The 27656-nt window shown below is 37.2% G+C and overlaps 1 protein-coding gene across 8 annotated transcripts in view; it reads left to right on the top strand.

Annotated features, from left to right (window-relative positions):
• Positions 1–584: 584 nt before the first annotated feature.
• Positions 585–27656, top strand: part of LOC131157748 (CBL-interacting serine/threonine-protein kinase 24-like) — a 91399-nt gene continuing 64327 nt past the window's right edge. For 5 of the 8 annotated variants that reach the window (XR_009137316.1, XM_058112100.1, XM_058112104.1 and 2 more), the window contains exons 1-10: positions 585–692; positions 844–1115; positions 2513–2575; positions 2727–2798; positions 4722–4829; positions 4925–4999; positions 5097–5150; positions 13241–13366; positions 13633–13722; positions 23522–23644. Coding sequence is in view for 7 of the 8 variants with exons in the window: in XM_058112100.1 (XP_057968083.1) it covers positions 918–1115; positions 2513–2575; positions 2727–2798; positions 4722–4829; positions 4925–4999; positions 5097–5150; positions 13241–13366; positions 13633–13722; positions 23522–23644 (909 nt within the window). In the remaining variant the exon portion in view is untranslated. The remainder of the gene's footprint in view (positions 693–843; positions 1116–2512; positions 2576–2726; positions 2799–4721; positions 4830–4924; positions 5000–5096; positions 5151–13240; positions 13367–13632; positions 13723–23521; positions 23645–27656) is intronic. The other 3 variants (XM_058112102.1, XM_058112101.1, XM_058112105.1) reach the window with 1 other exon arrangement.

Genomic DNA, 27656 nt, shown 5'->3' with positions numbered 1-27656 from the left:
ATTGATTCTCACTTAGTGAGACTTAAGCTTTGTTGTTGTTATTGTTGTTTTTTGTATATGTCTCCAAACATATTAAAATAGTGCCAAATGTAAATTTTGTTTATTTTGTTTTTCTAAATATAATTTTTTTTTTTTAGTTTTTAGGAACTAGAAAGTGAGTAGAACTATTTTTATTTGTTTTATACTAATACTATTATTTCTTATATTACTACTTATAACTAATTTACTAAAATAAATATATTTTTAAAAATAGACATTAGCCTTAGAGACTAAAAAATTACTAAGACTATTTTTTTAACACTACAAAAAATCTAAAAATACCAGTCACAATAATTTTTGTTTTAAAAAAAGATTTTTTAATTTTAACATAGCATTGATAAATTTTTGGCAGCACCATCTTGTGTCAGATGTCAGAGTTCCAATCCCGTCCACGTGGACACTGGACAGGGTTGTCCATTGCGGTATGGTCATGCCCCATGTGTTATTTTTATTTTAAAATTTTAATAATTTTTTTAATATTCATTTTTTAAAATAAAATTTTTAATAATTTTACCCTGGGTGTGATATTTATTTATTACACATTCAACTTCCAGAGTTCATCTCTCTCACGCCTTGTCTCTCTCCAACGAACTTCCGTTTCGCGTATGGCCTCGTCGACTCCGCCGATCGAATTTTCCGGCGAGTTGATACCGGTGAGAATTATGCCGGTTTCATCACCAGCATCTTCGCATTTGCTTCTTTCTCCTCTGCCTATACTAGTTTTATTTTTTATTTTTTATTTTTATTTTTGTTTTCTGTTCTTGTTGTTGCTTGATTTCGCCCGTGCTCTTCAATTTATTTCAGGATTTTAGCTTTTGAAGTGCTTGTGATTTTTCTGTGGTTCTTGCTTGAGCTTGATTGAAAATTATAGTGGAAGTATGGAACCTTCCGGGAGTGAGCAAGGAAAGAGCTTGAAAATGGTGACGAAAAAAGTCGGGAAGTATGAGTTGGGCCGAATGATCGGCAAAGGAACCTTTGCGAAAGTCAAGTTTGCTGTGAACAAAGAGACGGGAGAGAATGTGGCCGTGAAAGTCATGGCCAAAAGCACGATTCTTAAGCACAAGATGGCCAACCAGGTATCAAATTCTTTATCGTTTTGGAAACCCTTGAGCTTTTCTTTTAACAGAATTTATGCATGTTTGTGCGTGGGCGCGTGGGATGTGAAGGCTCTGTTTGGTTGCTGTGAAAGAAAACGTAGGAAGAGAAGATGATCTAAATTTTGAATTTGAGCTGTTGCATTGGGGACATGAATTAGGCATTGGATTTGGACTTGTGTGGAATTGGACAAAATTCAATTCAATTCCAACTTGAATTCCAAAATACGCTTTTTTGAATCCATAGATGTTAGGCCAGTCATACCTGTGCTCTTTTCTCTCTTAGCATTTGTTTGGCAAGCTGCTGTAGGTATTTGATGAGATCTATTCAAAGGCTCACTCGTTGTTCCAAAACTTAAAATTTTGAGAAAAGAATCGAGGATGATCCAACTCTGCGCCATCGTTAGAGTTGTGATATTCCTATTAATTCTTTTTGTATTCATTTTCATTTGGTACTAGTTGACGTATCATTCCATGTGGCTTGCCAATTCACTAAAATAAAAATTGTTTAAAAAAATTAGGTGTTAGCCATGTCAATGATTAAAATAAATTTATCATAAAAAGTTTGCATACTGATCAGACAACAGGGTTAAAACTGATATTTCTTAAATTATTGTTGCATGATATGCAACGGTTTGACATGATACTAGGAACTATCTTTTAAATGGAAGATTCATGACCCACTTTCAGCCTACTTATATTGTCTTGTAGTGGCTCTAGTACTTCTCTATTCCATACTTATTGATGCAAGAAGCATTGTGTTTTGTTGCAAAAGAAAAAAAAAATAAAAATAAAAATGTAAAAAAAAAATAAAAATCAGACTCCTATCTGTCTCATTAAATTTGATTGTCATACTTGAATTTCATTATTGGAAAAATATTTTCTTGAATAGAATGCAAATTTGTTGAGATAATATAAGTAATTTTTCTTATATTAAAATGTGAGGGGTAATATTGAGGTTTGAAACCTGCTCAAGTGCTACCACTTGGCCATCCCTTGTCCTCATTATTGTGCCTATTTTTTTAATTGAAAAAACCATTTTGGGTCTGTAAGTTGGCTGACCTACACGATGGAGCATAGCCCTCCCAAGTATGGCAGACCTGAATACCCACGGTGTCTGCCCATTTCTTTCAGCAATCTTGCTGAAGGCAGGTTTTGATTCTCTAAGTCTTTGGAGCAACCCTCTTGGAGATTTTATTAGCATGCTGTTTAACATCTTCAGAAATTTTGAGTTAGTTACGTGTTTCATGGAAAACTAAATGTGTTTATCACGAGGGTAAGTCATATGGCAGTATGTGATCTTTGGTGCTTCCTACCTTGGTTTATGCTTCTTCATTTGCTGATAAATTTGGTTCTCTTCTCTGTCATTTGTTTTTCAGATTAGACAAGAGATCTCCATAATGAAACTTGTCAGGCATCCTAATATAGTTAGGCTGCATGAGGTATGTTATACCCCAATAATTTATCTCTTAAAAAATATGCATCTTTTGTCTTGCATTTCATTGTTATTGTGGTTCTCTTTTGTGCAAGATTTCTTTGCTTATTGCTAATATTGTTTTTATTCGTTTGGCATTTTTCATTTTCATATTTTAGGTTTTGGCTAGCCAGTCAAAGATATATATGATATTGGAGCTTGTTAATGGAGGTGAACTATTTGATAAAATTGTAAGGCACTTCATCCGTGTGTATGAATATGGGGATTGATAATTTTCTGTTTACCTTTCTCTTTCCCTGGATTCTTGGAATTCAGAGCATGTTTTTCATAGCATTTATCAGTTGTATAGAAAATTCAAAATTTAATAACTAGGGTTAATCAATTCTGATTTCAGGTTTAGAAGTTGTTTGGGATAATTCTTCTTTTGCTCATTACCAACTTTGTCTTGGAGCTTTGAAGCATGAACACAAATACAGGATAATACGATACTGTGGTTATTGAAAAAGTAGGATAAAACATGGGAAGGATGAGCTAATACACGAATATGCTTTTATTATTATGTTTTTATTATTTAATATTTACTACTAATCTGTACATAATTCTATTATTGGAAGTTCATTACAGATTAATTTCATGAATATTCCTTTTTCTTAAAATCTATTAAGTTGTATAATGTTCTCTTTTGTGCTTTAGTTTGTTACCTCATTCTCAATTTATACTTGAAAAGTTTACTTTTGGGTGTGTGTCTATTACATATTTAGAACTTAGAAGTATCTAAATTGTAGTAAGTAATGAGTTCATGTTGAAAGTTGAGAAATTTCTTTTTAAATTTTGAATATGTTTGTGGAAATATTAGACATGTACTGTTTCTGACATGGGTGGGTTTATGGATGCCTCTAGAAATTTCCATGCTGCATGGTTCAATATGATGAGAAGCCTGAGGGATTGAGCTTATTTTATTTCCGTACTAGTGCAAACAATTGAACCACTTGTAATGGTGGAGGGTGGTTACCCAAGTCCTCCTAATGCCAAATGATGAAGTTCTGGAAAGCAGTGTAAGCGTGATCATGAGTGGGTTTGCAAAAGCAGTTCCTGTTTGATCAACATTAATACTTCTAATTTATCTTGTCGACCCATTAACAAAAGCACTTCTCTGGTTGTGAGTAGTTTTGCCGGAAAATGTTTGCACTCTAGTGCTCCTGATCTACTGATATGCAGTGCACAATCCAAAATATGGCATGGTTCTCTTAAAAAATGTATTCGTTATTTTATAAAGATGCCAGAGATTTTCTTTCATTTCCAACTATTTTATCCTTTGTAAGAAAATATATTAAGTAAACTGTAAAAGTGAAGAATGCTTATTACTTGCTCCACTCTGACATGTTTATTTTGAAATTGGTGTTCTGCATGCGTCCTTCATTCCTATACTCCCCCAAAATGTATATGTAACACATCTTTCTGTTTTTCTCATCATTTTAATTCTTTGTGAGAAATAAATTAAAACAACGAATTATGCTTGCTCCATTCAAATTCCTTTATGTAGAACATTCTTTCTAGAAACCTGTTGTTACTTTTTGCTTCCTACTGGTTAAGCATCTCATTATTATCATGTGGGCAATTTGCATTTGTCTTTCGAGCTACATTCTAAAATGGCTTTTTCATATTAGCATCTTGACCGGCTTAGGTAGTAATGTAGTATAATCAAGCCATCTGCATTTGTGTCATCTTTGGAATATTGAACAGAGAGCTTCAGCATTCAATTATCCTGAAAAGAAAATAAAAAAAAGATAAAAGTAGTGAGTACAGAGTTTCAAGTTAAATTCAAGCCTTCTCATGACTCCTACTTCTGTTAAAGTGAATACAAATAATTAGCTCATTTTGTTCAAGTGAGGTACTCTAAATGCATTCGTTGTCTATATTTCCCTCTTGAATCAGTTTGAGTAAGTGTGAAATTGCTTATGGACACATTAGTTCTAATTTATGTGAGCATGTAAATGATATTTTACCTGTCAAGAAGACATAGGCTTTGTTTGACTACAAAGATGCTATTGAAGACTTCTTAATAGTTTTCTTAGATGCTATTTGTCTTGCATAAATGTGCTATATTTCTAATGTAGGCAATTTTTATGCTCACATTTGCTCTGAGTATGCAGGGTCACCAAAGAAGACTTCCTGAGAATGAATCTAGGCGATACTTTCAACAACTCATAGATGCTGTTGCTCATTGTCATAGTAAGGGTGTGTACCATAGAGATTTGAAGGTGCGCAGCAGTGTTTAGCACGTAGCTTGTTTCTTTAATTCTTTTAGAAATTTTATATTATTAAATTTTCATTGACTTTCCTTTATTACCTATAGCCTGAAAATCTTCTTCTTGATTCCCATGGAAACTTGAAGATTTCTGATTTTGGATTGAGTGCACTGCAGCAAAAAGTAAGCAACTAAGCATGATTAATTGTATTTGCTTTAGGGAAACTTTGCTTTTAGTCTATGTTTGTACTTAATTGATTTTCCCTAAATTCATGTGCAGGGAGTTGAACTTCTTCATACCATCTGCGGAACCCCAAACTATGTTGCACCTGAGGTACACTAGTTTGAAGAGTGTGTAGTACTTGTTTAATCTGGTTTCATCCACTTCTCTGATGCCTTGGATTACTTATGATCTTGTACAAATCTAAGAATTTTGGTGCATGACTTTGATCATTGCATTTACTATTTTTGATACCAGCAGGCATGTTTTAAAATTTTTAGACAAAATTTCAGTTCACAAATGTATAGTTTCTAAATTTAGAGGCTTAAAGAAATGTATTTTTATGATAAGTAGTTCATATTATTACCATTAATTATAGATGTTTTATGAATTGAATTGACTGTGAAGCCAATGCAAATGTTTCTTTCCAATAGTACCTCTCTGCAGAAAGGTGTTATCTATATCTTTCAAGTAGTATATGGGCACTATCACAAGCTGGCACACTCTATATCTCTGAGCAAACAACCTGGGGTGGGGGGAGTGAAGGGTAAAACATAGTGACAGTTTCATTAACAATGCGGGACCCAGAGGTATTTTCTGTCTTTCAGCAAATAAAAACAATGCTATGAAAGCTTCAGCAAAAAACAGTACAAATGCATTCTTTTAAGTTTCTTCAAAATCTTACAGGAAAGCTTCATTTCTCGCTATCAGATTCAATTTTTCTTTAGTGTTATTCATTGTCGCAGTCCAAATTCTCTCAATGCAGCAGTCAATATCTCTTCGCTCTGGTCATAGCAACTTGGGGCTAATGGAGTCTATAACATGACTGAGATTGGCGTGATGGGAAGGGGAGATGATGGGGAGAGGGGTTTTGGGTGATGATGAATGGCTGCAATAAGGACAGTTTTGCAACAGCAAAAAATAAATTATAGGCGAGGTTAAATGCTTAGATGAAGAAAGACTCCTTTCTGGTGATGAATATTCTCTTCCACTGCGACCTTGAAGCAGCAGCAGCAGTCTTTCTTTTTTTTTTTTCCTCTAAATTTTGGAACTGTCAGCGGTTTTTTTCCCTTTTGTTTTTCCTGATGTCTCCTGCTTTGTTTATGTTCTTTGCAGCAGCAGCAAAGTGGTGATGGATGTGAATATGATGTGTTGAATAATTGGGTAAAATGGAAGACCTAAACTCAAAGATAGGTCTCTTCCTCTATACATAATATATGTCAAGTACAATCGGAATGACCATAATACCCTTACTAACTTTCACTTATTACGAACCAAACTTGAACAATTAATAATAATGCTAAATGACTAAATAACCATTAACACTCCTCAAGTTGGAGCATATATATCATATGCTTTTAGCTTGTTGCAAGTGAATTTCACACAAGCACCTCCCAAGGTTTTAGTGAACAAATCAGCCAGCTGAAACTCAGACTTTACATGAGTGGTTGTAATTAGCTTTTGTACAAGTTTCTCTTGAATAAAATGGCAATCAACTTCATTGTGCTTTGTCCGCTCATGGAAGATAGGGTTCGAGGCAATATGAGTAGCAGCTCGATTATCTCACATCAACCCCATAGGCTAAGAATGTGGAAAACCTAGTTCTTTCAACATGTTCTTCAGCCAAACAAGTTCGCATATAGTGTGCGCCATAGACCTATATTCTAACTTAGCACTTGATCTGGCACCATAGTTTATTTCTTACTTTTCCAAGACACCAAATTACCACCGACAAAGATACATCACCCAGTTGTGGATCTTCGTTTGGAAGGTGACCCGGCCCAATCTGCATTTATATCTCCCTGAATATGAGTATGACCTCGATCTTGATATAAGAGACCTCTCCCTGGTGCACCTTTAAGATATCTCAAAATGTAAATTATTGCATTCCATTGACTTGTTCTTGGGGAATCGAGAGATTGACTCACAACACTTGTTGCGAAGGATATATCTGGTTGGGTGACTGTGAGATAATTCAAATTTCCAACAAGTCTCTTGTACCGACCTTGGTTAGGCAACAAATCACTCATATTTGACACTAACTTACTATTGGGATTGATGGGTCAATAGGTTTGGATCCCAACAACCTTGTCTCATCTAAAAGATTAAGAACATACTTTCTTCGTGACAACAAAATTCCCGTACGAGATCTCGATACTTCTATACCCAAGAAGTACTTCAATGGTCCCAAGTCCTTGGTCTGAAACTTATTATGTAGGAAAAGCTTTAGGTCTTGGATGCCTCGATCATCATCACCAGTGATCACAATGTCATCCATATACACAATAAGCAAAATCCTGCCAGATGGAGCATAAAACAAAAAAAAACAAAAACAAAACCAAGCCTTAGTCCCACTAAGTGGGGTCGGCTATATGAATCCTTTTCCGTCAATTTATGCAATCATGGACCATTTTTTTTGGTAGATTCATGATGATAAAAAACTGAGTGATCTACTACACAACGATGAAGGCCAAACTCAAGTACTACAACACTAAAATGGTCCATACCATGCCCTTGGAGATTGTTTTAATCCATACAATCAATTCTTAAGTCGACATACTGGGCCTGACTATCCCCGAGCAACAAACCTAGGTGGTTGCTCCATATATACCTCCTCATGAAGATCACCACGGAGGAAAGCATTCTTCACATCTAACTGATGTAGAGGCCAATGACAAGTGGTGGCTAAAGAAATCAACAAACGTATTGAGGCAAGTTTAGCGACCGGAGAGAATGTGTCTAAATAATCCAAAGCTCCAAACCATAGATTTGAGTATACTCCTTAGCAACAAGGCAGACCTTCAAACAAATCATAGAACCATTAGCATTGACTTTCACAGTGTACACCCAGCGACAACCAACCACAAAATTATTAGGAGGAAAATGTACCAAGTCCCAAGTATCATTATCATGTAGTGCACTCATCTCTTCAACCATTGCAGTCCTCCACCTAGGATGGGATAGGGCTTCAGAAATAGATTTTGGAAGAGAAACGGAAGACAAAGTACTAAAAAAACAAAATTAAAGATCGGATGTTGGGTACTAGTGCGTTTACCTTTTCGAACTAGCTATAGGAGGATCATGGGAAATAAGATCATCCGACGAGGGAACTAGAGGCACAGTTGTAGAAGTTGGAGGATGCACTTCTCCCTTGAGTCACTATGTGTACACCTACAAATTGGGATGATCCAAGTAATGAGGAGGACTCAAAATGGATGAAGATATAGGAGAATTGGGCACAGATACTAGGTTCAGATATGGAAGGCAACGCAGAGGAAAAGACTCATTAAGGTCAATAAAACTCTAGGAATCAAATTGGTATGGTGTAGACTCAAAGAAGGTGACATTAGCAGAGACAAAAAATCGATGTAAAATAGGACTATAACATCGATATCCTTTTTGAGTATAGCAATAGCCCAAAAAGATACATTTGATGGCACGTGGATGCAACTTATCCATTCATGGAGTTAATTGATGGATAAAGGACACACAATCGCATATATGAGGAGGAAGGGAGGTTAGAGGAGCCTTAGGGAAGATAACTGAATATGGGATTTTACCGCCAAGGACAGAGGATGACATTTTATTGATGAGGGAGCAAGCTGTGAGCACGAAATCACTCCAAAAAAGTTTGGGGACATTAATTTGATACAATAGGGTATGAGTGACTTAAAGAATGTCTTTTTTTTTTTTTCCCCCCACTCTGCAACCCCATTTTGTTGTGGAGTGTGTGCACAAGAGGATTGATGGATCATACCTGAGTTAGTCATACAAGTACTGAATTGGGTACTTAAGTACTCCTTAGCATTACCACTATGAAGTATCCTAACTTGCTTATCAAATTGAGTCCTTATTTGGGAACAGAAGGTACAAAAGATAGCAAACAACTCGGAACGATCTTTCATTAAATATAACCAAGTCATCCTAGAGTAGTCATCAACAAATGTAATAAAGTACCGAAACCACAACTTTGTTGTGACACGACTAGGAACCCAAATATCGGAATGGACTAGCATGAAAAGACTAACCACTTGTTTGTCTATCGGGGAAGCAAAGGGAATACGATAATGCTTGCCCAATTGACAAGACTCACATTTGATATTGGACACAGAACTCAATGTAGGAACCAGCTGTTTCAAATTGTGCAAGGATGGATGACCAAGGTGACAATGGATTTGAAGTAATGTAGCTGCGATTGTGCAGGCAATGGGTGGAGAAGGCGATTCAAAGTAGCAAAGTCCACGAGCCTTATGTCCTGTCCGCGTCCCTGTCCCAATTGTCTTTCTTGTCTTCAAATCCTAAATAACCACAGAATCAGGAAAGAATGTGACACAACAATTTAGTGACTTTGTAAGCTTACTAACTGACATGAGATTGAAAGGAGATTTAGGAATGTATAAAGCAAAAGAAAGTGAGATGGAAGGAGTAGGATTTACTGTTCCTATCTCCTTAACAGCAATAGTGGACCCATCGGGAAGGGTAACTTGAGGTAAATTTTTAGGATACTGGAGATCAGAAAAGAAGTTGATTGCACCTCTCATATGGTCAATGGCAGCAGAATCGATAACTCAAGGACTAGTAGGAAGGATACCCGATGACATGCAAAATGTAGGATTACCTTTTTAGGCAAAAGTGGCAATGTGATAAGATGCTTGTTGAGACGATTGATACTATAGAAACCTTGAATACTCCTCCTCTAATATAGTCACAATACGCAGTTCACTTAAACAAGTGATTAACGAAGAAACCATACTTTTGGGATTTGCAAACTCCATCTCAACATTCACAAACTCAGACCAATGACCATAAGATTTATTTTTGGAACAATTGGAACAACCACGAACAAGGTGACCAACCATGAACAAGAGACAAATATATCAGTACAAGACTGCCACATCACCAAGAAACTCAGACACAACCCCAAGAAAGCAACTCGCAGCGCTGGAACAATTGGAAAAGTGAACCACTGAAATTACCATGAAGAAATCACCAACTAATTTATATAATACTGCCAGAGCCTCACAAAAAAACAGCTTATGAGCACTGCCACTGCTCCAAGAGAGTCACCAATGACTGGTACTAACACCGAACAACAACTTACAAATTACCATGAGTGCATGTTCACAACAAAGATTAGATGTTTGAGCAAAACACATGTCCAACAGCTTGATATTTTGATATATAGAAGGAATTAGGACTTTAAATCGTAAAAACACAGCAAATCCCACTGTTTCAGACCCAATAAACTCAATAACGACTGATAAACTGCTTCACGAGGCATCAAACAACCATTCCTTAGGTCCTGCACATGAGCAATTAAAAAAGGTGAGATCTGTGGGAAAAAAGCATCATGAAAAACTCCAATAACATGTTAATAGAGGGAGATCACTGCTGGATCATTTCAGATCAAAACCATGCCTGAAAGTGGCTTCACTCACTGGTGCATGGGGTCGGCCCTCGCAGCCTTCGTCCAGCGCATGGGACACTGCCTGGAGGTGGGATTTCAGTGGGGGGCATATCGGCAGTGTCTCTGGTGACTATGGTGTTGGTTTTGACAAATCTATAGTGGATTTGATGTTCTCGAACTGGCAGTGTTGCCCAGAAAATTCCAGTGACTGGTCTGACTTCCTGCTGCGTTGGCTGTTTTCTATGGTTATAATATCGCTGAAAAATCTTCTGTGATGATAGACATGCAGCGGATTTTGGGTTTTAGGCTTTTTGATGGTGGTGGTAACACTTAGGGTTTAGGTTCTAGAATCATGCTCTGGTACCATGTTGGATAATTGGGTAAAATTGAAGACCTAAACTCAATGATAGGTCTCTCCCTCTATTTATAATATATGTTGAGTACAATAGGAATGACATTTTATACCCTTCCTAACTTACACTTATCAACCAAACTCTTAACAATTAATAATAATGCTAAATGACTAAATAACAATTAACATGATGGATGGTTGGTGGGTTGAAGTTAGGCCCTGATACAAAATTGATGTAGGACATCTACAGATAGAACAGATATAGAGAATTTAGGGAGAGAAACAGAGAGAAGAAGATAAGGAGAAGGCAGAAGGGAGGAGAAGATATTTTCTTTGGGAGATGTCTCATTCTCCCTCTTGTGAATTCTTCTCTTATTAATGAAATTTTCTTTTGCTATCAAAAAAAAAGAAGAAGGGAGGAGAAGAGAAACTGCTGCAGGCAGAATAGGGGATTAGAGACAGAGCAGAGAATATGAAGATCAGAAACTGATTTGGAAGCTTGAAATATCTTAGAGGTGCACTTGCACTTGGTAGAATTTTTCTACACTAGGATCATTGGCATCTCTTATTGATGGGTATACATCTGTGGCAGGATCTCCTTTCGACAGAAGATCCATTACTGGGTACTCTGTGTTTTTGGTGGAAACTTGGTGTCCTGGAAGAGTAACAAGAGAACTGTTGTAGCAAGATCTTGTGCAAAATATGAGTACAGAGCCATGGTATATACCACCTGTGAATTAGTTTGGCGAATAAATATGTTGGAAGAACTTGGGTTTCTACATTCCCAGCATAGGAGTCATGGCTATAAATTGATATTGTTTCAAGTCTAGTTTTTCCGTGAGAGGTCCAAGCACCTTGAATTTACTTCACTTTGTTCCAGAAAAGATTTTGCAGAAACTTATCATGAAATCTTAATATCACTTAGCTGAATTGTTTACTAAGTTTTGAGGGTCACCAGATTTGTTCATTTGTAGTAAGCTAGTGGCATACACTCATGCCGTAAGGGAGTCAGCGATCTTTTTATTTATATGGGTTGATCTAATCATCTGTGGTTCTTCAGTTCCTACGAATAATCTTTTCCATACTCTATTTTCTCCTCACCATGGCCACGACTGCCACAATGCCATAATCACCACTACTGCTATCCTATTACATTCCCATGTGGCTGCGTCCACCATTTCACAATTGTCTGCGCCCCATCACCCTGTATTACCCATGTGTGCCACCATGAATACTTACACCACAAGTATGTCAAGTATATTGTGCACATCCATAGTGTTTGCTACATATTGTGCTAGTGGATGCATACACAATGCGCAATCTACTATAATTCTTGAGTTGGCTGAATCACTAGGTTTCTGGTTCCCAATTAGTTGTTTCATTTACACAGTTTTGAAACTATAACATGGTCAAATAATGAGATAAAACTAACTACATGCTGGAGTACTCACAGATTTAAGACCACATTTAAAGTAGACTAGAAAAGTGGGTTCGTGTTGGAAAGTGTTAAAGCTTGATATACATTATTGGCCCACAACCTAACAGCTTAAGCATTTAGGTAAAGTGGTAATCTCACACCCTATTAGAGCTGGTAACCAGGAGGTCTTGGGTTCTAGTTTTGTTGTCCGCATTTATTATGTGGTGTTTAAAAAATTATTGTATTCCGTGTAATGGGTGTTATCTACCGTGTGTTTATCTCTCCACGTGCTGTTGGGCTGCATGTGCAGGGAGTATTAAAGCTTGATATATATTGTTGGCTCACAACCTAACTATTTACGCTTTTACATAAAGTGGTAATCTAGCAGGAAGGATTGGATGAGGTGTTGGAAACTCTTGCTGAATTATATGGGAGGAGTGTAGTGAAGTAGGAGGATCTGCTAATTTTTTCATGGAATTATATTTTTCTGCATTATTTGAGTTTCCCAATAAGAGATTTAGTATTGCCCATTCTATCTGTATTCCATATTTTTAAAGCTCGATAGACATTGATAGCCTACAATCTAACAGCTTAAGCTTTTAGGTAAATCGGCAATCTAACATGGTATTAGAGTTGGTTACTTGGTGGTCCTAGGTTCTAGTCTTGTTGTCTGCATTTACCTTGTGCTGTTTAAAAAAATTATTGTATTCCCTATAATGGGTCATGGGTTTATCTCTCACCTTGATATACATTGTTTGTCCACAACCTAACAGTTTAAGCTTTTACGTAAAGTGGTAATCTAATAAAGATTTTTGTGAATGTTAGCAAATGGCAATAGTCATGGTACTCTTTGGTTTTTCTCTGGTATTCTGTCATAACTTGTTAACTTTTGTAGATTGGATGTAGTATCTCACCATAGATGTGAATTGATTTGTGTTGTTACAGTCAAAATCAGAAGAAACTCCATTTGTTTACTTTTCTGCCATGTCTCAGACTCTCAATTGCTTACACTGAACCATTGCTGTTAGGTGCTAAGAAACCTCGGTTATGATGGTGCCGCTGCAGATGTCTGGTCATGCGGAGTCATCCTTTATGTGCTAATGGCTGGATATCTCCCATTTGAGGAGGCTGACCTTCCAACCTTGTGCAACAAGGTAAACTGCAGTTCAAAAAGTAAACAGATTAGTTTGCAACTGCTTTGTGTTGTTAACTGGAGGAATTCTGTCAGACATACATGCCAATGTAGTGACTTATTCATTCTCAATTTACTTGTGTATTTGCATTTATTTGTGGAGGGAAGTCCTATTTTTTGCCTTTTTTTTCCCCATTTTGGGCTTAACAGACTTTCTATGTATTAGGTGGGCATTTAGTAAGCTGCATAGCTATAATTGGGAAATTTCTAATTGTTTCTTCGATGTAGATAAAGGCAGCAGAATTTTCCTGTCCCATATGGTTTTCTCCTGGTTCAAAGTCATTGATACATAAAATACTCGATCCTAATCCTGACACTGTGAGTATGTTCATGCTTATTAAATAATATGCATATCACGAAGTATATATGATTGCTGATATAAATAGATACATTCTTGTATTTTTAGATTTATTTTACAGGAGCATCAAGTGTCATTGTTATTGATTTGGTAGATGATATTAGGTTTAGTAGGATCCAAGTTGGAATTATGGAGGGAAGCTTTGGAATCAAGAGATTTCATCTAAGAATACTTGAAATGCAATTTTAGTAATTCTAGGAGGAATAATGAATAAAAAATTAAACTTGTTTTTTTAGCTTCTCTTTGGGCTCTCTCTTTTACTGTTTTTGGTCGTACTTCTTTGTATGCTTTGTAGCAGGATTCGCAAGCTACACTTGTAGTAATTCTAGGACCAATAATAGAAATAATATGAAAATTGTTTTCTTAATGTTAGTTCAGCCTCAATCCTTATATAAGAGACCTTTTTTAGGTGCATCTATAAGGTATTTCAAGGCACAAATGACTGCATCCAGATACTTGTTCTCTAAGAATGAATAAACTAACTGACAACACTTGTTTTATCTGGTTGAGTTATTTTGAGATGGTTCGACTTTCCAACAAGTCTCTGGTATTGTTCACAGTCAGCCAATAAACCACCCAAAAAACTGGCACTAATTTGTTTGTTAGGGTCCATAGTTGTCAAATTGATATTAAAATCATGAATCAAAATTCCAATTTTGGGAATAGAAAATCAAGAAAAGAATTGAATTTTGAGATTTGGTACATATTTCCAAAATAAATTCCAAATGACGTGTATATTGATATACAAACAAGCAAAATAGTACAACACATTAATTTTTGACCCAAAAAAAAAAAAATCATACTTCATGTGTATGCTTTCTCTAAATGAGTGAAAAGTAAGGAAATGAGTCAAGTAATATTAACGAAAAAAATGAACTTTATGTTGTTTAAGGGAAGGAATCAAGAAAAAATAATAAAAAAAATGAACTTTTGGTGTTTATCAACAATTATTTAAAAAGAAAATTCATGCATATTTTTTCTCTAATTAAAAAAAATATCAACTTAAATTATAATAATAATTAAAAAAACTACTAAAAGAACCAACTTTTGAATTTTAAAAACACAACAAAACATGAGTACCATCTTATCTGATGTTCTGCCCCTCCTTCTCGATGGCAGAACACTAGACTCCTCCAAGAGGGAAGAATGGTATTATGAAGGCAATATAGGACCTAAAGTTCTATTTTTACCCTTTTTTAGTACAAAACTAACGTCGACAAGGAATGGAAGGTAATCAAGTAAAAATTGAAGCAATAAAAAAAAGAAATTATGTTCTTAGGGTTCTAATCTTTTCACACACTGCCGGTCCCAGGCTCGGGTAAAGGAGGGGGGTTGCATTAGGTAACTGACAGCTTGCGTAAGACTTGTCAGATGACTATGATATGAATCTTTACCGAATATTGGCTGGGGCGTCCCTTATAAGCAACGCATTGCACTTATACCACCCAGATGTAGAGAAAAGTGGGCGAGGGTGGGTTAGGTCGTTGTCCCCGTCACGAGTCGAGCTTGCTCAGGGCATTATGCTTGCCTGTGACCACTTGTCTCGTGCGTTTGGGATGAGTTTCCATCATGTAAATGCTAGTGTAGGTTTATTTTCTAGTAGTAGTTTCTCCCTATGCCAAATAAGGTAGTATGACTCCTCAGTCACTTTGATGTTTCCTAGTGCCAGGGTGAGAATTGTATATAAAGCCCTTTAGGGGAGGGTAAGTGTTCATCAACTTGTAAAACTCACTAGATATTGTTAATGTGTTTGGCCTACTTGCCTCCCTCGCTAGACACACAATGTTAACAGAGGTGTTGTTAATGAATTATGTTGCTTCAATGTTTATTGCTTACTTGCCATTGCTTTCATAATTGCTTTCTACTTCCGCTGATATTTGATTGAATGATAATGAAAGTGTTTTGTGGATGATTTGTGGTAAATGATCGGTTGGCTAGCTAAGCAAGAGTGCTTTAACTAGCGCCGCACGATCCTTTCACAATGGTGTGAAATAGTCGGTTCATGACACCTGGTATCAGAGCTCGGTTAGTTGTTACGTGAATTCAGTTACCTTCGTTGTGGGATTGGTAAAGCTTTGGCAAATTACCAAGGCACCAACCAATGCGGAGAGAATCAGTGTGTTGGAAGCACAGGCTGAGACGACAGCCAACAATGTGGCCACAAAGATGGCCCAATTGAGGGGACTTGTTGATGAAGTGATGGAATCACAAAAGCATCAAGCAAGTTTGATAGGTGAAATGTTAGAGGACTTTCACCATACTATGGAAACTTTGCAATCTCAGATAGCTGATCTGGATGCGAAGATGAATTTGATGGTTCTTGCTATGGGAAACTTTAACACTCTGGGGTTTAGCAAGACCAAGGTATTAGAACCCAAGACTTATGGGGGTGCCCGTGATGCCAAGGAGTTGGAGAACTTCTTGTTTGATATGGAGCAGTACTTTCGCGCTATGAGGACAGACTTAGAACAGGTAAAAGTGGATACTGTGACCATGTACTTGGTTGGTGACGCCAAACTGTGGTGGCGTACTAAGTACAATGAAATTGAAAATGGATGCTGTGTGGTGAATTGTTGGGCATACTTGAAGAGAGAGCTCAAGGCCCAATTCTAGCCCGAGAATGTTGAGTATAATGCTAGGAAAAAGCTGAGAAACCTCAAGCATATTGGGTCAATCAGGAAATACATGAAACAATTTTTTGCTTTGATGTTCCAATAAACTATTCTATTTTCTTTAGGGGTTGAAACCATGGGCAAGAACAGAACTTCGTAGGCAAAGAGTTCAAGACTTGTCTACCGCATAAGTTGCTGCAAAGCGCTTGACTGACTATGTTGGTGATACTATTGCTTCGACCAAAGAGTTTGGCTAGGGGGAAACAACGGAAAGTCTTTCAAGAAGGGCAAACCCAAAAGTGGGGGAGCTGACTATAAAGCATCAACTTCAAAAGAAGCTTCATCATCTTGAGGGTTCAACACACCCAATGGAAAGAGTAAAATTTCTTGTTACTTGTGTCGAGGCCCTCACAGAGTTTTTGAGTGCCCTTACAAAGCAACACTTAATGCCTTATAAGCTTCCACTGTAGTGCAGGTAGTGGAAAGTGATGGGGAAGAGGAGGATACCCCGAGGATGGGTGCAATGCGGCGAGTGAACGCATTGGAAAAGCAGGAGAAAGCACCGAAAGTTACACAAGCAAAAGGACTAATGTTTGTGGACTTGAGGATCAGTGGGAAGAGTACCTGCACTATGGTGGATACCAGGGCTACTCATCTTTTTCTTTTTTTTATAAGCAGAAGCATGGAGACTCAGCTTATCATTGGAGAAGGATACAGGATGCATGAAAGCGGTGAATTCTGTAGCCCAGCCTACTCTGGGAGTACCCAAGCAAGTGATTGTGAAGCTTGGGCAGTGGGAAGGCTTTGCGAATTTCGCAACGGTGTAATTGGATGATTTTCAAGTCATTTTGGGAATGGAATTCCTGAGGTGGACGAAGGCAGTGCTGATGCCTTTTGCTGGTTCCCTATGTCTGATAAGAGATCACCTTTGCATGGTGCAAGACGTTGCGGTGAAAGGAGACGATGGGAAGTTCCTTTCAGCCATGCAACTCAAGAAGGGGTTGAGAAAAGGTGAGTAGACATATCTAGCCATAGTGGTGGTAGATGAAGAAGTAGGCCAAGAGCTGGTGCCTACGACCATCCAAGCTGTGTTGGATGAGTACAAGGAGGTGATTTTGGATAAGCTGCCTCATAGGTGGTTGCTCCATATAGCCCTCCTCTTGAAGATCACCATATAGGAAAGCATTCTTCATGTATAATTGGTGTAGAGGCCAGTGATAGGTGGCTGCTGAGGAGATGAACAAATGTATTGAGGCAAGTTTGGCTACAGGGGAGAACATGTCTAAATAGTCCAGGCCATACACTTGAGTATATCCCTTAGCAACAAGGCGGGCTTTCAATCAAGCCAGGGAACCATTTGGATTAACCTTCACCGTATACACCCAAAGACAACCAACCACAGACTTATTAGGAGGAAGACGTACCCAGTCCCAAGTATCATTATCCTGTAGAGCATGCATCTCCCACCCAAAATGTGATAGGGCTTCGGAAATAAACTTAGGAAGAGCAATAGAAGATAAGGCACCAACAAAATGGTAGTATGAGGGTGACAAGAAGTCATAAGAAACAAACTAGAGATTGGATGCGGGGTACAAGTGCGCTTACCTTTTCGAACAGCAATAGGAGGATCAAACACTTGGGGAAGAGGATAATCTGACTAAGAAATTGAAGGCGTAGAGAAGGTGGAGGAGGCTCTCCTCCCTTGAGTCGTTGTGTGTACAGTTGCAAATTGGGACAATCCAAGCGATGAGAAGGACTCAAACTGGATGAAGATGCAGGAGGACTAGATGAAGGGAAAAAGATAGGATTGGGAAGGCTAGGCAGAAGAAAAGACTCATCAGGGTCTATAGAACTCAAGGAATCAAAATAGTATGGTGTAGACTCAAAAAAGGTGACATCAGCAGAGACAAGGAATTAATGTAAAGTGGGATTGTAACATCGGTATCATTTTTGAGTATAGGAATAACTTAAAAAATACATTTGATAGCACGAGGATCCAATTTATCCCTTCCTGGATTTAATTGATAAACGAAGGAAGCAACCAAATATACAAGGAGGAAGGGAGAACAAAGGAGCCTCAGGGAAGATAATTGTTGGAATTGGTGTGATCCCAAGAGGGGAGGTGAAATTGGGTTTTAAAACTTTTTGGCTAATTTAAATATTTTCCAATTTACCACAGTTCATATCCCATTCAATATTAAAAGCGTGTATGTAAAATGATTAGGCTATCAGTGCAGACATACATGTGTGCAGCATATCTCATTTAAATTAAATGTGTGCATGCGAATAATTATAACAGTAAATAAGCAAGCATACACATATGGGAACAAAAGTGCAGTAATTTAAATGAGATAGGGAGAGAGAGACACACAATATTTGTTATTGAAGTTCGGCCAAACGAGCCTACGTCCCTGCCTTGGGCATACCTCTCAAGGATTACGCTAACCCCACTCACTTAAACGGGCGGAGTAGAAGCCGTTTACAACCTCTCCTTATGGGACGAGGTAAACCCTAGCTCAATTATCAGGCTGAGCCCAACTGATCTCCCTTACGGGGCGGAGACTCCCCAGTTCAATTTCTGGGCTGAACCTAACCGGTCTCACTTACGTGGCCGAGACTTCCCAGTTCAATTAACGGGCTGAACCCAATCGGTACAATAAAAATCATTTTTGTACATATGAAATGCTTCTAAAAAATACAAGTAAAGATGTACATGTTTAAGCTCAAAATGCACTCTCTAATAATATGAAATTGATGCTTAGTAGAGTAAAGGTGTTTTTCTCAAAGTGATATTTTCAATCTTTGAAGAAAATGTATATAATATATACTTCAAAGATTTGGATCCTAATAAAATATTCTCCCAAAAATATTTTTCAAAGAATAATCGGAGAACCTAGGGTTTTGGTTTTTCAAATGATTTTTGCAATATAAAACTTTATCTATGAAAGCATGGATGCAAAAATGAATGCCTTAAAATAAAGATGCTCTCTTTTGAAAGATTGCTAAAGAATAATAAAGAGAGTTGAAGAGTCTAAAAATTTAACCCCAAAGAGATTTTTGAAATAAGAGTGTGTGGGGGAACTTTGATTAAGTGAAAAATTTGAGAGAAAATATTTGTTAATCAAAGTTACTAATCTAAGCAAATGAAGGGGTGTTTATAAATTTTTTGAAAATTATGACCGTTAGGGACATATTAGGGATTTTTGAAATTGTTTAATTAAAATTTAACCCCAATTACCACAGTTAATTTTGGCAACTCGAGAAATTCGGTCGCCCAGTCCTTAGGGTAGGTCGCCCGAACATACACAGAGCCTGTATTGGGTTCAAGTGCCTGTGGGTGAGTCTGGTTGGCTGAAGCCAAGGCGATTTCCCAATTTTCGTAGGTTCAGGCGCTGATTCTTTGTTCGGTTTGCCAGGCCTCACAATTCGGTCGCTCGGGGACAATGGAAAAGTCAGAGACCAGGGTTCGGTTGACCGTGGAAGCTATGTTCATTTTTGGTTCAGTTGCCCGAGGCTTCAGTCAACTATTTGACTTTTTGGCCAATAGAGGGTTCGGTTGACCTAGGGCTATAACACATAAAACGGTTGGTCGTCTGAGGCTTTTAATTAAGCCTAAAAACCCAACGTCAGTCGACCAAAGACCTATTTTTGCCCCAATTTAAACCCAAAGGACATTTTAAAACCTTTGTATGATGTTAACTGTTATGAAAATGGTTTTCGATGAAAAATTCAATGTCCTAAGGTCTGTCTATGGCCTTTGGTTCCCTACGGTTAGTCTATGGTTTTATCTGAGCATTTAAATCATATCATGCAAGATGTATGCATTATTATAGACCAAATAATAAAAATTAAATATAATTACAATAAGAAATAAACGTCTTCTTCATCTTTTTGCTCTTCTAACTTCATGGAATGCGCCTGATCGTATTGGCCTTAAGTTTTGCAAGCTTCCATCGCCGTTTCCTTATGCGTGTGTTAAATTAATGGACCTGTTCACATGCTAAATACACACATAAGAAACATATGCTTTGTCAGCATCAAAACAAGGATCAGACTAAAAAAGTCAACAATAATTGCATACAAAATTTTACCACCAAGGACAGAGGATGGCATTTTATTGATGAGAGAGCAAACAGTGGGAACAACATCACTCCAAAAAACTTTAGGGACATTCATTTGATACAATAGGGTTCAAGTGACTTCAAGAATATGTCTATTTTTCCTCTTTGCTACTCCATTTTGTTGTGGAGTATGGGCACAAGATGGCTGATGGATCATGCTAGAGTATGTCATATAGGTAATGAATTGAGTATTGAAGTACTCTTTAGCATTACCACTACGAAGTATTCTGACTGGCATATCAAACTAAGTTCTTATTTGAGAACAAAAGGCACAAAAGATATTAAACAACTCAGAGCGATCTTTCATCAAATACAACCAAATCATTTTGAAATAGTCGTTGACAAAAGTGACAAATTATTGAAACCCTAACTTTGATGTGACACAACTAGGACCCCAAACATCAGAATGGACTAACATAAAAGGGCTAATGACTCTTTTAGTGGATCGAGAGGCAAAGTTAACATAGTGATGCTTTCCTAATTGACAAGATTTACAATCAAGGATAGACATGAAACTCCAAGTAGGAACTATCTGTTTTAACTTGTCCAATGATGCATGACCAAGGCGGCAATGGGGTTGATGTGGTGTGACAGCAACACTACAGGCAATAGGAGAAGAAAGTGACTCAAAGTAGTGAAGTCCATCAGCCTCATGTCCTGTGCCAATCGTTTTTCTCATCTTTAGATCTTGAATAAGAATAGAATTGGGAAAGAAGGTTACAGAGCAATTTAGAGACTTCGTAATTATACTAACAGACATAAGATTAAAGGGAGATTTAGGAATGTAGAGAACAGAAGAAAGAGAGATGGAGGGAGTAGGATTTACTATTCCTATTTCCTTAGCAGTAATAGTGGACCCATCAAAAAGGTAACTCGAGGTAGATTTGTAGAATATTAGAGAGTAGAAAAGAAGTTGGTGACACCTGTCATATGATCAGTAGCAGCAGGTCTGCCTACTTGTATGTTAATAACAAAAATTAAGGACAAAAACACTTCCACTCACATGACCTAATTAATGAAATAACATATTCTCTTTTAATACTCCCTCTCAAGCTGGTGGGTATAAATATCACCTAACCCATTACAACCATTACGTGAGGCAGACTTACATAAAGCCTTCATAAAAACGTCACCTAACTGATCCATAGATTTGAGAAAGGGAATCCTCACAACCTTCTTCGACACTGCACCCCTTACAAAATGACAATCAAGTTCAATGTGCTTTGTCATTTCATGAGACACTGGATTGCTAGCAATGCAAATGACAGCTTGATTATCACAAAACATTGGCTTTGTTACCAAGAGTTCCATCTTCAACATAAGAGACTTAAGCAACATAACCTCACTCATAGTACGAGCCACAGCTTGACATTCTGCTTGAGCACTATATCGTGCTACAGTAGTTTTTTTTGGCTACAATGAGTAAAAATATTAACCCCCCCAAATGTACAGTATCTATTAGACCTTTGAGCCATCCCAACCTGTTTGAGGAGTGCCTTTGAGATAATGCACAATTCTACGAAGTTTGTGATTTTTCATGGATTGACTCTTCTACTGCAAAAGACATGTCAAGTCTAGTGACGGCCAAGTAGATCAACATGCCAACTGACTATATTGATGTTTATCTTCAAGGTCCGATCCAAAGTAGGAGTATAGTTTAACTCCCGATGAAGTTGTCTCACTTAGCAAGTCCAAGGTTTTTTTTTAGTAAGATAGAACCCTTCCTAAACTGTGAAATCTCAATACCAAGAAAGTAATGCAGAGTATCCAAGTTTTCGATTTAAAATTTTTCTTGAAGCCACAGCTTAAAGTGTTGATTATGTCATCAACATAAACTAGTAGGAGTACCACAGCATCTCCTTTTTTGCAAGTAGTATTGGATAAAGCCAAATGCAGAGACCCACCACACTAAATTTGTCAAACTAGGACTCAAGGAGACTACCTAAGACCATAAATAGCCTTTCGCAACCAACATACTTAACCACCCTCCCCTTGAGCAACATACTTGAGATGTTGCTCCATGTATACCTCTTCCTTTAAATCTCCATACAAGAAGGCATTCTTTACATCCAACTGGTATAAGGGTCAATTGAAATAAATTGCCTTCAAGATCAATACACAAACATGCAGCATCAAAACAGTATCATCAGCAGACCAAAAACAGAGTACAGCTGATGCCATCCCGTTGAACAGAGGAACAGCAACAGCGGTAGATAGAAACAAAATATAACTGACTTCCCATCAACGAACCACCACGAAAACACACAGCTTGCTACAAAGGATGCTGCGCAGACAAACCTAGAGGAATGGTCCCTAAATGACGCACAAAGCAACCAGAAATCAGATTTGAGAACTAATTAGGAGAGGATGAGGGGAAAAGAAAAAAACACGAAACAGAGTATCAAATCAATTCTGATAAATCAGATTTAGAGGAGATTAATGCTCTGGTAAAATGTTGTAAAGTTAGAGATGAATAAGCGAAGAAGAGAAGAAAAGGAGAAGAAGGAATAAGAGGAAAATATGGGCTGCAGTTTCCTGGAGACTATGTACAGCTATGAGCCTGCCTTACATATTACTAATAATAAAGATTTACGAACAAAATACCCCCACTCAAGAAACCTAATTACTAAAATAACATATTCTCTTCCAACATAATGTAATAAAGGGCGTCTTCTGGCCACAACACTCCCCGCTTTGCAAGGATAGGGAGAGGGTCGTTACAGTGTACACAGCCTTACCGCTGCTTTTATGCAGAGAAATTGTTTCCTTGGACTTGAACCTGCGACCAACAACTGGTCAGAAAGTAGCAACCTGACCATTGATCCAAGTCCCGCCCTCATTTCAACATAATGTAAAGATATATATATTACTTTTTTGCATAGGCTAAACAGGTGGATGCAGATGCAGTTATGCTTGTGCATATGGGACTTAAAGTAATAATTTGAGTTAGGACCTTTGAACTTAAGAATTTCTTTGATGTCGTTTTTCCCTTTAGCTTTATCTGATTGGTTCCTCTATCGATGCAGCGTATTCAGATTGAAGGGATAAAGAATGATCCTTGGTTCCAGAAAAACTATATGGCTGCAAGACAGAGAGAAGATGTAGAAGTGAATTTGGATGACGTTCATGCAGTTTTTGAAGATGTTGAGGTCAGGGATTGTTTCTATTAGGCCTTGTTTTGATGTTCCTTCTGTAATTGAATATTTTGAAATGTTTGAATAAGTTTGATCCTTTTATATAATCTCTTTGTTTAGGCTTCATATATATTGTTGGTTGACAACCTAATGGTTTAAGCTTTTAGGTTAAGAGGTGACTTGGCATGGTACCAGGTTCGTGCTTGCATGGAGATCCTGATGTCCTAGGTTCTTGTTGTCCATGTGATGGAGAACCACCAATGGAGAACTTTAGATGTTTATATTGTAGCTGTAGTTTACGAACACTCTGGTTATTTTAGGAACTTAGTTAATTTAGGTTTGTTTTGTGTATTTTATATACTTTGGGCTTATTTTATAATAACATGTTTTAACTGGGGTTATTTTGTAATTATTTGTGTTTGTTGTAGGCTTGTAACATTGGGAGTGTACATGTATTGTGATTGTGTATTGTATGGATTCTTCTTCTTCTTCTTCTTCTTCTTCTTCTTCTTCCCTTTTTCTTCTTCTCATCTCTGTTCTGCCTCAAATTCTGTCTCTCTTCTTCCTGTTCTGTCTTCTAGTTCTCTCGCTAATTCTCTCAATTCTCTTTATGCCTGAGTTCTATTACCTGTTCTCAATCAAATTGGCATCAAAGTTCAGAAATTACAGTTGTTCCATTGGTTCAAAAACTCTAATTTCATCACCATCCGACCATCAGTGAGCCCTCATGCACTGACTGAAACTTTGCCAGCAACCCCACTTCAAGTTTTCACACTTCCTGCAGTTTACTTGATACAAGACCACACTTACTGGAACTACCCAATCCCTGATCAGCTTCCAGCCAGAATTTCATTGCTGGAGGAGCCCTGCCAGAAGCCCATGTGCCCCACATGCCAGCCATCCATGTGAGGGAGTTACTGCACTCCTTTGGTATTTTCCAGACTCATGAGAAATAGTCTTCAGCCACAATATTTTGGATTTTTTTGACATTGAAGCGTTTTGGTTGAAAACTGAATTATCAAGTTTGGTTCACATTTCTAAGGATCAATTCAGCTTAATCTTGGACTGTCAGAGCAAAAGGAGTCTTGAAGGTCTGCCAACATTCAGATTGAGACCCAGATGCTGTGTTTTCAAATTTACTGAAAATTGGTTTTTTTATATAAAATTTTGATGTTGATTTGAAGAAACTCATCTTTGATTATTTAATACATACTTTTGGAGGATAAATTCAGTGTGCCAGCACCCTTTTCCAAGTTTACAAGTGGAGTTTTCTTGGAGTATTTGTGAGAAATTGAAGTGAAATATTTGAAGAATCTCTCAAATGCTACAAACTCAGCACAAGGACCTTTTGATAATGTTGTATGAACTTACACTATCTTGACTCCACAGACATTGATCAAGATCACTTATCTATTGATACTTGTTTGAATCTGCATTGGTTCATATTTGCTCTCTAGGTTAAAAAAATGATGAGTCAGTTTCACATATCTAGTTCCCACCTAGTTGGCAACTCTCAACAATTTGTAAAACCTAAATGTCCTTATTTTGACAGTTGTTCAGCTTCTCAGTGTTTCCTAGTTTGGTTGAATGATATGGACTATTATTTTAATTGGCATGGATAGCCACTTAAGTATCTACTTACCTAAAACAAGACTTCTTGGTTCAGAAAGTCAATATTGACGAAAAATTGAAAGGGATAAAAATTATCTTGGAGAACCACCTATTGCGACATGGTCTGAAATGAAATATATCTTAAGAGAAAAGTAAGCCCCCAATTCTTATAGGGAGATTACTGGACCAGCTGTGTAGTCTTAGGCAACTTTCTTCTAGCATCACAGATTATTACCTTAAATTTAGAGACCTTATTTATAGTTGTGCTCTTAGGAAGGTACCTAGAAGGCTAAAATCGTAATTTGGCTCAAGAAAGGGTTAAGGGATGAAATCAGAAGGTATGTAAATATTTGAGAACGACCCACTACTCTGTTTGAGGCTTACCATGTGCTTTGGAAGCTGAGAGATTTCTCCGGCTACCAACTGACTACACCACTTCCTATTTTAATGAATTTCATCAATCTAGATCTATTTCTCTATGGTCATGAAGTATTCCTAGATCCTCCCAAGATGTTCAAGAGGAAACTCAAATTGTTCATAAACCATCCAATATCAAAGCCCATGCAAATTGTTGCATAATTGAGTATCATGACTACATAAATAATTTTCATATTACTAGGGCACAATTTTTTGATTCTTCTATGGACATGAGTCATGAATCTTCTCAAAACGAGTTCGTAGACTTGTCTTTAGTGACCTTAAGTACTGTTGGAGCCTCTAGGCCAGATATGGACCTTGTCACCAAACTTGGTTGTTATGACTTGCAATGAACATCAAGATGAGTTCCCAACTGCTAATATAGATATGTTTGTCAATGACCTTGCTTTTCAATTTCAATTTTTCATTTCTAAACCAAAGAGTGAGGAACAATTGGTTGCTCTAGAGTTTGTTGAAAATTCTTTAGTCATGGAACCCATTGTTGAAAATCCCCTTGTGATGATTTCTCCTCAATCTAATAAACTTGTGCCTCCATTCCTTGCATCTTCTCCCTCCGCATCTTCTTTATAAAATCTAATGAAACATTGTCCATCATTCTGGAATATGGACTGAGCGCATATTTGTTTCAGTTGCCTTGGATTTTAAATTGATTTCTTGTTTGGAGGACTTGTCATTTTGTCAGAGGACATTTCAGCCTTCTATGCTACTTGCAGTTGGAGGATCTTCTAGACATTGTCCAATGGTGATTGATGATGCAATGCAGATTTTGCCTCCTCTTGATTTGCCTACATTTTCGACTTTGTTCCCACACATGGAATTAAAGCTACTACTCATTACAACTCGAGGTTGAGTTTTCTCTAACAAAGGGAGTTTGATGGAGAACTACTAATGGAGAACTTTAGATGTTTATATTGTAATTACATATTTTAGTTGGGGTTTATTTGTCATTATTTGTGTCAGTTGTAATATTGGGGGGGTATATGCATTGTGATCATGTATTGTATGGACAATTAATCATTTTGAAATAAGAATTTCTGCATTTTCCCTCTATCTGTCTCTCTCTCTCTCTCTCCTCTGCAGGATTCCTGCTTCTCTTCTTCTCATCTCTGTTCTGTTCTGCCTCTAAGTCTGTCTTTCTTTTCTTTTTGTTCCATTCCGTCCTATTGCCTCGTATTTCTTCTTCTTCTTTTCTCATCCTCTCCATTCTCTCTCTATTTCCGAATTCTATTACTTGGTCCTACTTCACCATGTTTATCATTTGTTTGCTAAATTCTTATTCTCCATACTTATCTTTTCATGTGCTAGTGGAGTGTTAAGGCATGGTATAAGTTATTGGTCCACAACTTAGGCTTAGTTGGGCCCATGTGGGGCTGATGAAAAGGAACTTTTAATGAGGAACTAATGAAAAGGACTGATTTAGGTCAAAAAATTGTACCCTGTTTGAAAAATGGAGATATTAGAAAGGAAAAACTGATCTTGAGTGTTGGGAAAAAAAGTCGTAAGCTTGCTGAGGTTTTTAAAATTATACATTTATACATAAAATGTATATCTCATTTTTGGAGAGAAAAATAGTGCATTGATAATTTTGTAATATTTGAAAAAATTTTGAGAACGGCCACTGAAAGCATAAAAATAGTCAGCTTTTATCTTATAAAAACTTCGCAAAAATGCTAAAATCTAACATTCTATAAGCAGAAAAACATGATTACTGAGCATATCGATAGCAACTTTCACTTTTAAAAGGAGAAATTCATTGAAAAAAGAAAAAGGTGGGGGGGTGTTCAAACACACCTTTATGGCTTTAGATTTTAGGTCAAGTCGTGACTCTAACATTCTCAAACAAGTGTGCTGACATTATTTAGTTGGATACTTATAGGGAATATGACCTGATGGCGTTTGGGTACTTCAGGCTCTGGCTAGCACCTAAGCTTTGATTTTTATTTATTTTTTATATACCAAAAGAAGTTCATTGATAGAT

Source organism: Malania oleifera, chromosome 6 (genome assembly GCF_029873635.1).
Source record: "Malania oleifera isolate guangnan ecotype guangnan chromosome 6, ASM2987363v1, whole genome shotgun sequence".
Lineage (NCBI taxonomy): Eukaryota > Viridiplantae > Streptophyta > Magnoliopsida > Santalales > Ximeniaceae > Malania > Malania oleifera.
This window is presented reverse-complemented; position numbering and strand designations above follow the sequence as displayed.